The sequence below is a fragment of the Cucumis sativus genome, chromosome 7 (genome assembly GCF_000004075.3).
Source record: "Cucumis sativus cultivar 9930 chromosome 7, Cucumber_9930_V3, whole genome shotgun sequence".
Taxonomy (NCBI): domain Eukaryota; kingdom Viridiplantae; phylum Streptophyta; class Magnoliopsida; order Cucurbitales; family Cucurbitaceae; genus Cucumis; species Cucumis sativus.
The window spans coordinates 18,623,322-18,636,670 of record NC_026661.2 but is presented as its reverse complement, the minus strand read 5'-3'; the positions used below and the strand labels follow the sequence as shown (position 1 = coordinate 18,636,670).

General features: G+C 32.1%; 2 protein-coding genes across 2 annotated transcripts; both read left to right on the top strand.

Annotated features, from left to right (window-relative positions):
• The first annotated feature begins 1,304 nt into the window (after positions 1 to 1,304).
• Positions 1,305 to 5,658, top strand: LOC116405266 (exopolygalacturonase-like). The gene is made up of 6 exons (XM_031889243.1): positions 1,305 to 1,488; positions 3,301 to 3,563; positions 3,797 to 4,111; positions 4,590 to 4,879; positions 4,974 to 5,190; positions 5,422 to 5,658. The coding sequence occupies exons 1-6, from the start codon at positions 1,305 to 1,307 to the stop codon at positions 5,656 to 5,658; spliced, it is 1,506 nt and encodes a 501-aa protein (XP_031745103.1).
• Positions 5,659 to 10,573: 4,915 nt separating this feature from the next.
• On the top strand, positions 10,574 to 12,781 carry LOC105436276 (exopolygalacturonase-like). The gene is made up of 5 exons (XM_031889242.1): positions 10,574 to 10,888; positions 11,131 to 11,445; positions 11,767 to 12,056; positions 12,144 to 12,360; positions 12,542 to 12,781. Exons 1-5 carry the CDS (start codon positions 10,574 to 10,576, stop codon positions 12,779 to 12,781), a joined length of 1,377 nt encoding a protein of 458 aa, XP_031745102.1.
• Positions 12,782 to 13,349: the final 568 nt, after the last annotated feature.

Sequence of the window (13,349 nt, the reverse complement as noted above, 5' to 3'; positions counted from 1 at the left end):
TCTAGTGGTCATGAAATTAGCAAGAAGAGTGGTGCTAGTAGTGTTGTTGTTTCTCATGGTGGCAAAACCGGTGTGAACAACGGCAGTAGTAGTTTGGTTGCAGTTTCTCAAGGTCAAGAAATCACGAAGAAGGGTAGCAGCAGCATCATTGTTTCCCGTGGTTCCAAGACCGGTGTGAATGGAGGCAGTAGTACTGTTGCTGTATCTACCGGTCACGAAGTAAGTGCAAAGAGTGGCAGCAGTGTTGTCATTTCTCATAAAGGCAAAATCGGTGCCAACAGGGGGAGCAGGAGTGTCGTCGTGGCCAGCGGTCAGGAAACTAGAGTGAAGAGCGCCACCAGTACTGTTGTTTCTCATGGACATGGAGCTGCCATGATTCGTGGTGGTGCTGGTTTATTTTCTCATGGAATCCATACTAATCATAGAAGCAGCAAAAGCTTTTTTTCTTCTAACAATATCCAAACTACAAAGGGGGCTGATGGTATTCACACAAGTGGCAGCAGTAGCGTTGTTGTTCATACTCATCACCAAACTACAAGCACCGTTAGCGGTAGCGTTTTTTCTCATGGAGCTTTCAATGCTCAACATTAGCAACTTAAGGCTATATATTGTATTGCCTAATTCCAACCCACTATTCAAACTTAATATTTGTCTTAATTGAATCAAAAGATTTTTGGCTCACACAATACTTTCTGTGTCCCAACAACATTATGATTTTGTTCCAAAACACATTGTTTGTTCTAAATTTGATATGTCAAAACATTTTCTAATTTGCAAAAGCAACCAATTTAAAAGTCGAATAACTATTAATAACCTTTTGCAATCAATTTAAGTCGAGTAACTATTAATAACCTTTCAATAGCCCTGGTTAAATTTATATATATGAGAAAATAGTTTATTTTGGCCTGAGCTGCTTAATTTTTGCTTCTGTATCCCATCTAAAATTTCTCCAACATGATGAAGTATAAATGAATTCAATTATTGTTACCAAACAAAACAACTTATATTAAATTGGAGGAAAAAAAAACAAGCTAGTTAATTAACATATTATTCTATACTTTGAATAATTCTCCAAACTGATCAAACTTCATTTCAGTTTTCTAAATTTAGTCTCCCAATCATGTATAAATAAGCCTCATGATCATTGGAAAAAATATCCAAGAAAAAAAACATTCTAATTTACCATTTAATTGTCTCTTGAGAAACCCTAACTTGTGTGCATCCAAACTTAAGAAAGTCTTCACTATCAAAATGACAAGTAGTCTTGGCCTCTTTCAAATCCTTCTCTTAGTGCTTGCTTGGCAATGTGTGCAAAGGTTGTAGCCATTTTCGATGACACCACCGGCACTCAAAATCTTCTCAACGGGATCGTACCAACAGTAAATGAGCAGTTTCTTCGTCCGTTTCTTCGTTCTGCAGAAGCACCCCGGTGTCTTGGCATCAGCACAGTGAATGACATTAAGACAAATGTTAACCTAAATGAGAATGGTGGGTCTGATACACACGTGAAGAATACAAATCATACAAAAATTTAAAAGACTTCTAATTTATGTTAATTAACTCTAAATTGGAGCCATGATTCTCTACTACAACCTACCTTAGTATGTTATAGAATTTATCAGCACAATTAGGTTTTTAATTACAAATAAAAACAAAATTAAAAAATATTTTAAAAGAAAGAGAGAGTATTAATTTGTATAATTATTTTCCACATGTCGGGCATTCATGACAACATAGATTGCAGCCTGTCGAAACACAACTGACAAAGTTCTTGATTCCACAAGGTACATTTCTATTGGTCCGGTGACTTTTTCTGGTCCGTGCAAAAGCTTCCCGATCACTCTCAAAAACAAGGGAACTATGAAGGCTTCCCGATCACTCTTGAAAACCAGGAAACTGTGAAGATCACAACCGATATTAGTGAATATTCTTCTCCATAATGGTTCTCTATTGAAGATATCAACGACTTCATCCTCACTGACTCAGGTGTCTTCGACGGCCAAGGCACCGCCGCTTAGTCATACAATGACTGCAAGAAAAACAACTTTTGCTAGAATCTTCCAACTATAACTATAATTATGCCTAACTCAATCTCTTTTTTCTCAATCTCTTTTTCTTAAATATTGTATGATTGATTAGTTGCTCTTTTCTTTTACAGTTTATTAAGTTTTCCATATTAAACCACACGATTGTCGATGGGCTCACTTCATTGAATAACAAGGGCTTTCACACGTCTGTATTCTACAGCTACAATTTCATTGCTACCAACATCAACATTATATTATAGCTCTAGCTCCACATAATAGCTCCAACACTAATGGAATGCACATTAGCACCTCAACACTAGTCACAATTACAAACAATGTCATTGGCACCAGTGATGATCGTGTCTCCATTGGCCATAGCAGTGAGAAAATAATAGTCATCAATGTCACTTGCGGCCCAGGACATAGCCTCAGATAACAATGTAACATTATTAAGCAAAAGTGACTCAAATACTTAAATAACTAATTACGAAAGTTAATAGTAAAATAGGGTAGAAATACATAAAATATATAGAATTAGAACAAATGTCCAAATAATAATCAAGTCAATGTCGATTCCAAAACTCCAATTCATTGAAATATTCAATATGTAATTGGTACATATAAAAAAGCCCTACTCATCAATCTTAAGTTTGATTGAATTGATTGTTTCATAGTCATACTATCAAATTCCATCAATATATCTTTTATCTCATTCGATTTATACACACATAAGAAGTCTTGAATAGGAGATCTCTCTAGAAATGAAGTTGAAAAATGTATTTTCAAAAATCATGAGTAAATAAATATAACTCCATACTATTTGTGTGAAAAATTAACGTGCATAGCACGTGTTACCGACTAGTACATTATAAACATGTTAATTACGGATTAATAATCTTTACAACAATCTTCCAATCCACATTACTAAACTTATGAGCTTCACCCCAAATTGTTGAACTCATGTCTAAGGAACTTAATTATTGTTTCAAAAGAAAACAACTTATACATTAAATGGAAGGCAGACAACTAAACAAACTAGCTAATTAACACATTATATTCTATATTTGAAATAATTCTCCAAACCGATTAAACTTTGTTCCAGTCTTCTAAATTTAGTTTTTTCATTAAACATGCATGTATAAATACTTCTGATCATTGGAAAGAAAAATCCACGAAAAAAAACACTCCAAATTACCATTGAATCCAAATTATTTAAGACACTTAACCATCAGAATGACAAGAAATTTTAGCCTCATTCAAATCCTTCTCTTAGTATTTGCTTGCCAATGTTGTGCTGTCATTTTCGATGACGTCACCGGCACTCAAAATCTTCTCAAGGGGATCGTACCAAAAGCAAATAAGCAGTTTCTTCGTCCTGCAGAAGCACCCCGACATCTTGGCTTCAGTACTCTTCCCAACATTGGCGGCACGGTGAATGACATTAAGGCAAATGTTGATCTAAATGAGAATGGTGGGTCAGTTTTTGATGTTACAAAACATGGAGCTAAAGGTGATGGAGAGACTGATGATGCACATGTGAGAAATATCAACACACACTAACTTCAAACCTTTTAATTTGAGTTAATTATCTTTAAATTGATGACTATAGGAAATTGTATATATTTTTTGCTATTAAATTCTACCGTTATATTATTCCAAACGGATGTCAACTTTTCTTCTATTTTATTTTGGTGGATATGGATGGTACAACTATTTCAACATTTTTTGGCAAAAAGAGTTACAATTATTTTTTATTGTCCATTTGGCAGGCATTCATGACAACATGGATTGCAGCTTGTCGGAACACAGTCGGTCCGACGAAGTTCTTGATCCCACAAGGCACATTTCTGGTGGGTCCGGTGACTTTCGCCGGTCCGTGCAAAAGCTTTCCGATCACCCTCGAAAATCAAGGAACTGTAAAGGCCACCACCGATATTAGTGCATACTCATCTCCAGAATGGTTCTCCCTTGAAGATATTACTGGTTTCATCCTCACCGGCTCCGGCGTCTTTGACGGCCAAGGCCTCTCCGTTTGGGCCTACAACGACTGCAAGAAAAACAACTTATGCCAACCTCTTCCAATCGTAACTATATTTTTGCCTTTCATTCTAAATTACAAGTGTTTTACACTCTAAACTTTTCCATTTGTGTTTAACACATATCTAAAACAAAACCAGTGGTAACTAAACATATTTAGAAATGAAAATTTATTTTGAATTACAAAAAGATAAATTTTAAAAAGTAGTAGACTTTATAAAATATTTACAACCTACAACAAATCTTATCACTCATAGTAATTGATATGCTACGATGATAGAAGACTATTACAATCCAAACTTTTGCTATAGCTTGTAAATATTTTATTTTATTTTGCTCTTTTTAAAAATGCCCATTACAAGAACTATTAAAATTATTTAGAAAATATAGCAAAATTCCATATATCCTATCGATAAGAATCTCAAATTTTACTTTATATATTTTTTTATTTATTATGCTATATTCGAAAATGTTTTTTCAACGATGGTGAGTAATTCTCTATTTTTTTTTTTTTTTTTTTTGCAGTCCATTAAATTCACGAGATTAAATCACACGATTGTTGATGGGCTCACTTCGATAAACAGCATGGGGTTTCACACATCTGTATTCTACTGCTACAATTTCACCGCTACTAACATGAAAATTATAGCTCCACATAATAGTCCCAACACCGATGGAATGCACCTTAGCACCTCAAAATTGGTCACCATTGCCAACAGTATCATTGGCACCGGTGATGATTGTGTCTCCATTGGCCACAGTACTGAGAATATCACTATCACCAACGTCACTTGCGGCCCTGGACATGGCCTTAGGTAAATAGTGCACTTTTTTAAAAGGAAATTAAAGATTAAATAGACACAAAGGAAAACATCTTAATTAAAGCTTTTCATTACTCATCTTTTTCAGTGTGGGCAGCTTGGGCAAGTACTCGAAAGAAAAGGGTGTCTACGACGTTCTAGTAAAAAACTGCACCATTTTCAATGCCACCAATGGTGCCAGAATCAAGACTTGGGCTAGTCCTATCTCGGGGTTAGCCTCGAGAATTATCTTTGAAGACATTGTAATGTACGGCGTAAAAAATCCTATAATTATCGATCAAACCTACGGCACTAAGAAGAGTGAGGTAAATAAGAACAATAAAAGCTAACCATGTTATTAGGTTAATCCAGTCGAGATGTCAAGAGTATAGAATGAGAGCGTTAAGAAAATGTCAATCTAAAATTGAGATGTTCATATGCACTTTCTAATATTTCTTCTTCTTGTATATCTTATTAAAAGAAACGGATGATCTTAATCTTTAGAGTTTAATAGTGATTTAACGATAACGTGTTACTAAACTTACATGTGCATGCAGGAATCAAATTGGAAGGTTAGCAACGTACAGTTCAAGAACATTCGGGGAACATCGACAACGAATGTGGCAGTGTTGTTGGAGTGCAGCAAGTTGTTTCCATGCGAGGGGGTGGAGTTGAGGGACATTAACTTGAGTTATGGTGGCTCCAACTTGAGAAATTCAACCATTGTTTCTTCATGTTCGAATGCAAAGATTGCTACTTTTGGGGTTCAAAACCCACCACCTTGTGTTGTATAACATTGGGTATACATATTTTTTCATTATTGGGGATTTATTCATTGGAGATTTATGAATTGGGGGTTGTATATAGATATTCAATACATTGTATTCTCTGTTTTGAATCATAAATTCAATGTGAAAATTATTGGGATTGTTTTTTATCTTGGCCATCCCAAGTTAGTTAGGATAATCCAAAATTTATAATCCCTAAACATAAATATCTCTTCATTCGTCCATCAAATAAATTTAAATCAACGGCCAACTTCTTACATTATCTTAATTTTGATTCAAAACAACATAAAATTCAATACTTTGAGATAAACGAAATTCTTGTAGAGGAAAATATAGCATTAAAAAAGGAGAATTGTCAAAAATAGCTAATTTAACAAAATATTTATAATATATAGCAAAATTTCATATTATATCAATAATAGACAGTGATAAAAGTTTCTATCATTGATAGTATTCAAATTTTTTATATAGCTTGTAAATATTTTAATTTATTTTACCACTTTTAAAATTTTTCTTTAAAAAAACTTAAATTCACGGAAGAGAATTAGGATATAATTTCCTATATTTTTAAAATAATTTTAATTTTTTGATAATATTTTAAAATACTCCTAAATTAAATTCCTTCAAATATTTAACAACACCTTCAAATATAGCAAAATAAAGCAAAATATATTCAGATCATTGATAAAACCTAAAATTTTGTTATAATTTATACATGTGTTATGATTTTTTTTTTCATTTGGTAACAATTCTCCAATATTTAATAATTTAAATAATTTACATAAAATTCATTATTTACTCGTATGTTTTAAATTATCTCCAAAATCCAAAAAATAGACACTAATTTAAACCATCAATTTATGATAATTGATCTCATTTTATCTTAAACTTGTGATATGTTATGTAAGCATTTCATATTATATTTATTTTTAAAAAATACATTATAGGCAAGTAGGTACTCTAGGACATCTCTACTAAGTGGATACCTCTGTGGCACCATTATCATTCTCGCTTCATTAATAGATAAAGATAGTATAGAAAACCAGGAATACAAAAACAATGGCTAGCAGAAGGCCTAAGAGAAACTCAAAGTCAATACAATTACACAAAAGCATTGGGGAATTGACAAAAATAGGCCAAAAATGGAGTAGATAAAGACTTTTAGGATTGATTGTGAAAAAGTTGACATTTAGGACAAATTGAAGGTGAAATGACGAAAATACCCTTATTTCATATTAAACATTTCAATTTAAGAACCCGCGAGATGTCTGCGAGATGACTACGAGATGTTTGCGAGATGTCTACCAGATGTTTGCGAGATAAAATAATAATAATAATAAATTGCTAACATCATTTGAAACATCTCTAAAACAATCTTAAATCAACCATAAATCAACTTGAAACAATAAAAAATAATATTTAATTTATACATTTAAGATGCAAATATATATACGTATAACACAATTCATATTCGGATTTAAAAAAATAAAACAATTAAAACAATTTATTATTATTATTATTTTATCTCGCAAACATCTGGTAGACATCTCGCGGGTTCTTAAATTGAAATGTTTAATCTGAAATGAGGGTATTTTCGTCATTTCACCTCCAATTTGTCCTAAATGTCAACTTTTTTACAATCAATCCTAAAAGTCTTTATCTATCACATTTTTGGCCTATTTTTGTCAATTCCCCAAAAGCATTGATTGTAAACTAGTTTCATGATTATACAATAAAACCCTAACATATATTATATATAACAATAAGTGTCAAGATCTTTGAACTAGATTGTTTTACAAATTAAATTTAGATAAAGAATCACATACCTCGATCCATGAATGGCTTATAAAGGATTGTGTTTCTCTCACTTAACCTCTCTTAACATAATTAATTTTTTTGATGGGAAGAGTATTACTTGAATGAGGTAGTGAGAGGACATTATCTTTTTACCTAATGAGCCCCAAACAGATAAAATGACATATAATGCGCATGAGCCACATTAATAATAATATTGTAACAATCCAATTTTTCTACTAAGTTAAAGTCATTACCACTTAAATAAATATAGACCTTTTATTTTTAAATAAAAAAATACCAAAATTAATGTTTTAAATATTCAGTTAAAAAATAAAATAAATATATAAATAAATAATAAAATAACTAATTAAAATACTAGTTTGAGCCTCATACAAATAAAATAAATACAAAAAAATAAAATAAACACATGAGTTCGGAAATAAATTTCTGAAACGAATCTAAATGTGGAAGAAAACGGAAACTATCCCCTATTAAGCATATACCATGACTTTTTTGGAAATGGTTCAACAGTGTTTATATATATTCATGGAGAAAGTCCACTTAAAAAATTTGCATTTTTTTGGGATGTTTGTTTTCCATAGCTTGATAAAGACAGTCAGAACATTGTTGAGGCCCTCTTTGGTAATTAATTTGAATAGCCTTCTTTATAGAAGCTAATAAAGAATTGTCCATTGGAGTTCAGTTTCCAAATTGGAGTATCAAGGTCGCGACAATGCACCGGGTGCAACAAGGGACGCTTTCATCTCATTCCATCGTTGAATTTTCAAATCTCTCAATTTTCTTCTAGGATGTAAATTAATCTAGTCCATAGTAGAAGTATTCCACATTTCTTTGATTTTAAAAAAAAAATGATACAGATAGGTCAAAAGGTGCACTAAGACATCTCTATTAGGTAGACACCTCCGTAGCACCATAATCATTCTCGTTTCATTAAAATATAACAAAAAGTACAAGAAGCAAACAAGAACAACAAAAAGCTAGAAATAAGCCCAAAACAACCCAAATGAGAACATTACACAAAAGCATTGATATTTAAAGCAATAGAGTTAAGAGCATAATTTGCAAACCAAGAGGATCTACTAGTCCACATACGGATGAGAGCTTTGATGTCTTCCCACCCCTCGATGGGAGATTTTTCTTTTTAATTGAAAGTAATAATATTCTTCTTGCTATTCTGCCCAATACCACAGGCATACTTATATTCGATCTGGTGATTGAAATTTAAGTTGAGCAGCAGGCATAATTTCTTCCATAAAGATTTAGCAAAAGAACAAGAGATAAAAAGATGGTTGATGTCTTCTTCTACACCTCTACATAAGACGCACCAGTTTGGTTTTAGATTCCAACTTTGAAGCCTTTTTTGTAAATCTTATGGTAGAAGGGATTCAAAGAAAAATTTACACTTTTTTTGGCATGATTCCAAAACAACATGGAATCAACCTCCCAGGAATAAGTTTTTAAAGGATTAATTACCTTGATGATCAACATCAAAAAGTAAAGAAAACTCATTCCTAAACTCGTAACAATTTGAATCATTCTGCAAGAAGTTTGATCATATGTGTGATTATATATAGCTCATATGTGCAAGTTCTAATACACAAAAATTGCAGAAAACCTAAATGAAAATTCTTAATTCATTCACCTTTTAAAAAATCTGTCACCAAAAGGAAGAAAATAAGCTTTTAATTTATATAACCTTGATGCCATAAACCTAATTGACTTAAACTTAACATTATCGAGTAAAAGACTGAAATATTAAATAACTAATTTTATGAAAGATAAAAGTAACCTACATGAATTACATTTCCCCATAAAATAACTAATTTTATTGATAACACTTGATCAACCATTTTAAAGACATTTACTCCATAGAAACACAATGTCATGAAATTATTGACAATCTTGATTGGAGTTCTATTACTGATGAACAACAAGCTTTTCTCATCAAGCCTTTCACGGAAATGGAAATTAAAGATGCTCACTTTTCCTTTGACGACAATGAAGCTCCAGGACCCGATGGTTACAGCATGAAATTTTATAAAAAGTTTTGGAACATCCTCAAGATCAAGATTATGGAGGTGTTCCAAGATTTTTTTGAAAATGATGTGATAAACAAAGTGGTTAATGAAACCTACCTAATATATAAAAAAAAATTATTTAATTTTTAATACTTGTAAGTAGCTCAGTGGTTAGACGGCTTACCCTCTTTTCACCTAAATTAAAGCTATAAGCTATTCAATCTCATTCATTTTATTGTTTTTATTTTTATAAAACTTTAACTTAATCTTTTTTTTAGCCTTTTTATTCAAATTCATTTATTTTTTTATTTTTATAAAACTTCAACTTAATTTTTTTTAGCCTTTTTATTCAAACTTCAACTTAATAAATTTTCTAGATCCATTATTGGTATCAAAGAAATATGAGATCTCTCCTAAATAAAAATGTTTGAATTTTTAAGGGGCACACCCACTAGACCGGAGGTAGAATTTAGTAACAATAGATAATTATTTAATATATATTGTAATTTAACACTTTGAAATTAATATTAAAATATAAAAACTGAAAATATAAGAGGTCGCGTGTCCCCTGACCCATTAATACATCCGCGCCCATGATGTTTAGATCTCATATAAGAATGATATGGAAACCTTAGGCCTATCTTTAAAGTAAATATACACATGCCACTCTTAAATACCATTTTATTTTGAGATATGAAAACTCCATTGTTATGATATAAGATTATACATTATATATGTTAATTACATATTAATGATCTTTACAACAATCTTCCATCTTACCAAACTTGTGAGGTTGACCCCAAATTAATTATTGAACTCATGTCTAAGGAACAGAATTGTTGCTACAAAAAAAAAAAAAACAAATTAAATGGAAGGCAGAAAATTAATCAAAGTAGCTAATTAACACATTATATTCTATAATAGAAATAATTCTCCAAACAGATCAAACTTTGTTCCAATTTTCTAAATTTTGTTTTTCCATTAAACATGGATATATAAATATACTTCTAATCATTGGAAACAAATATTAAGGAAAAAAACACTTCAATTTTCGATTAAATTATTTAAGACACTTTATGATCAGAATGACAAGAAATTTTAGCCTCATTCAAATCCTTCTGTTAGTATTTGCCTGGGAATGCTGTGCAAGGGCTGCTGCCATTTTCATTGACACCATCAACACTCAAATTCTTCTCAACGGGATTGTACCAAAGGTAAATGAGCAGTTTCTTCGTCCTGCAGAAGCACCCTGGCATCTTGGCTTCAGTACTCTTCCCAACATTGGCGGCGGCACGGTGAATGACATTAAGGTAAATGTTGATCTAAATGAGAATGGTGGGTTAGTTTTTGATGTTACAAAACATGGAGCTAAAGCTGACGGAGAGACTGATGATGCACAGGTGAGAGATATCAACACACACTAACTTCAAACCTTTTGATTTGAGTTAATTATCTTTAAATTGAAGACTATAGAAAATTGTATATATTTTTTGCTATTAAATTCTACCGTTATATTATTCTAAACTGATGTCAATTTTTCTTCTTTTTTTTTTTTTTTTTTGTGGATATGGATGGTACAATTATTTCAACATTTTTTGGAAAAAAAGAGTTATAATTATTTTTTTTATTTTCCATTTGGCAGGCATTCATGACAACATGGATTGCAGCTTGCCGGAACACAGTCGGTCCGGCGAAGTTCTTGATCCCACAAGACATATTTCTGGTGGGTCCGGTGACTTTCGCCGGTCCGTGCAAAAGCTTTCCAATCACTCTCGAAAATCAAGGAACTGTAAAGGCCACAACCGATATTAGTGCATATTCTTCTTCAGAATGGTTCTCTATTGAAGATGTTACTGGTTTCATCCTCACCGGCTCCGGCGTCTTTGACGGCCAAGGCGTCTCCGTTTGGACCTATAATGACTGCATAAAAAACAACTTATGCCAACTTCTTCCAATCGTAACTATACGTTTGCCTAACTCAATCATTTTTCCTTTCATTTTAAATTACAACTGTTTTACACTCAACTTTTTCAATTTGTGTCTAATAAGTATCTCAAAAAACCTAAACTCTCTAAGAATAAACATATTTAAAAATAAAAATTTATTGCAACTTATATAAAATCACTCAAAATATTTATGAAATATAAAAAAAAAAAAATCATATTCTATCTCTCGGAATCTGAAATTGAATTGTGAAATTTTACTTTACAAACTAATTGTGCTATATTCGAAAATATATTTTTAATGATTATGATTTATTCATTGATTTTCTTTGTAGTCGATTAAATTCTCGAGATTAAATCACACGATAATTGATGGGCTCACTTCGATAAACAGCATGGGGTTTCACACGTCAGTATTCTACTGCTACAATTTTACTGCTACTAACATGAAAATTACAGCTCCACATAATAGTCCCAACACTGATGGAATGCACCTTAGCACCTCCAAGTTGGTCACCATTAGCAACAGTATCATTGGCACCGGTGATGATTGTGTCTCTATTGGCCACAGTACTGAGAATATCATCATCACCAATGTCACTTGCGGCCCTGGTCATGGTCTTAGGTAAATAATACATTTTTATAAAAGTAAATAAAAGATTAAATAGACACAAAGAAAAACATCTAAAAGCTTTTCTTTATTCATTTTTAGTGTGGGCAGCTTGGGCAAGTACTCGAAAGAAAAGGGTGTCTACGACGTTCTAGTAAAGAACTGCACTATTTTCAATGCCACCAATGGTGCCAGAATTAAGACATTTGCTAGCCCTATCCCGGGGTTAGCCTCGAGAATAGTCTTTGAAGACATTGTAATGTACAACGTAAAAAATCCTATAATTATCGATCAAACCTACGGCACTGAGGAGGGGAAGGTAAACAACACTAACAATAACAATAATAATGAAACTAAGAAAAAAACTAACCATGTTATTAGAATCTAGTTGAGATGTCAGAAGCATAATGGGAGTATGCGAAGAAAAACGGATGATCTTAATGTTTAGAGTTTAATAGTGATTTTAACGATAACGTGTTACCAAACTTACATGCATGCAGGAATCAAATTGGAAGGTTAGCGACATACTCTTCAAGAACATTCGAGGAACATCAACAACGAATGTGGCAGTGTTGTTGGAATGCAGCAAGTTGTTTCCATGCGAAGGGGTGGAGTTGAGGGACATTAACTTGACTTATGGAGGCACCGACTTGAGAAATACGACCGTTGTTTCTTCATGTTCGAATGCAAAGATTGCTACTTTTGGGGTTCAAAACCCGCCACCTTGTGATAGAGTATAACATTCATATGTATGAATATATGCGTTTGGGGTTTTTTTAGGCTAAATTACAAAAATTAGCCCCCCAATTTTGCATTTTGTGTCAAAAATATTAACTTTTAAAACTTTCAAAAATACTCTCAAACACTAAAAAATGATTCAAAACTACCTTTGCTGGATGAAAATCGTAAAAATTTTATTTAAAAAATATCCATGAACTTAAAGTTAAAATACTATTCTCACTCTCAGTATATGAACTAATACTATTAATATCTCGTAAAAACTAACTCTTAATTAAAAATGCCTCTAGTTGTTTGTATAGTGGGACAAGATTTGAACTCACAACCCTCATGGGGCACAACCACTACAACAGAAGCAAAATTTAAGCACAATAAAGTTAAATTTAATATATATTGTAATCTACCACTTCAAAATCAATATTAAAACACAAAAATCGATAATGTGAGGGACACGTACCCTTGACCCCTTAATAAATATGTATGTGCTACCTGTAATCTTTTATAAAGAATTTAAAAAAGATTTCGTATGGTTTGTACTTTTGTTTAAAAATAATATTAATACTACCTTTA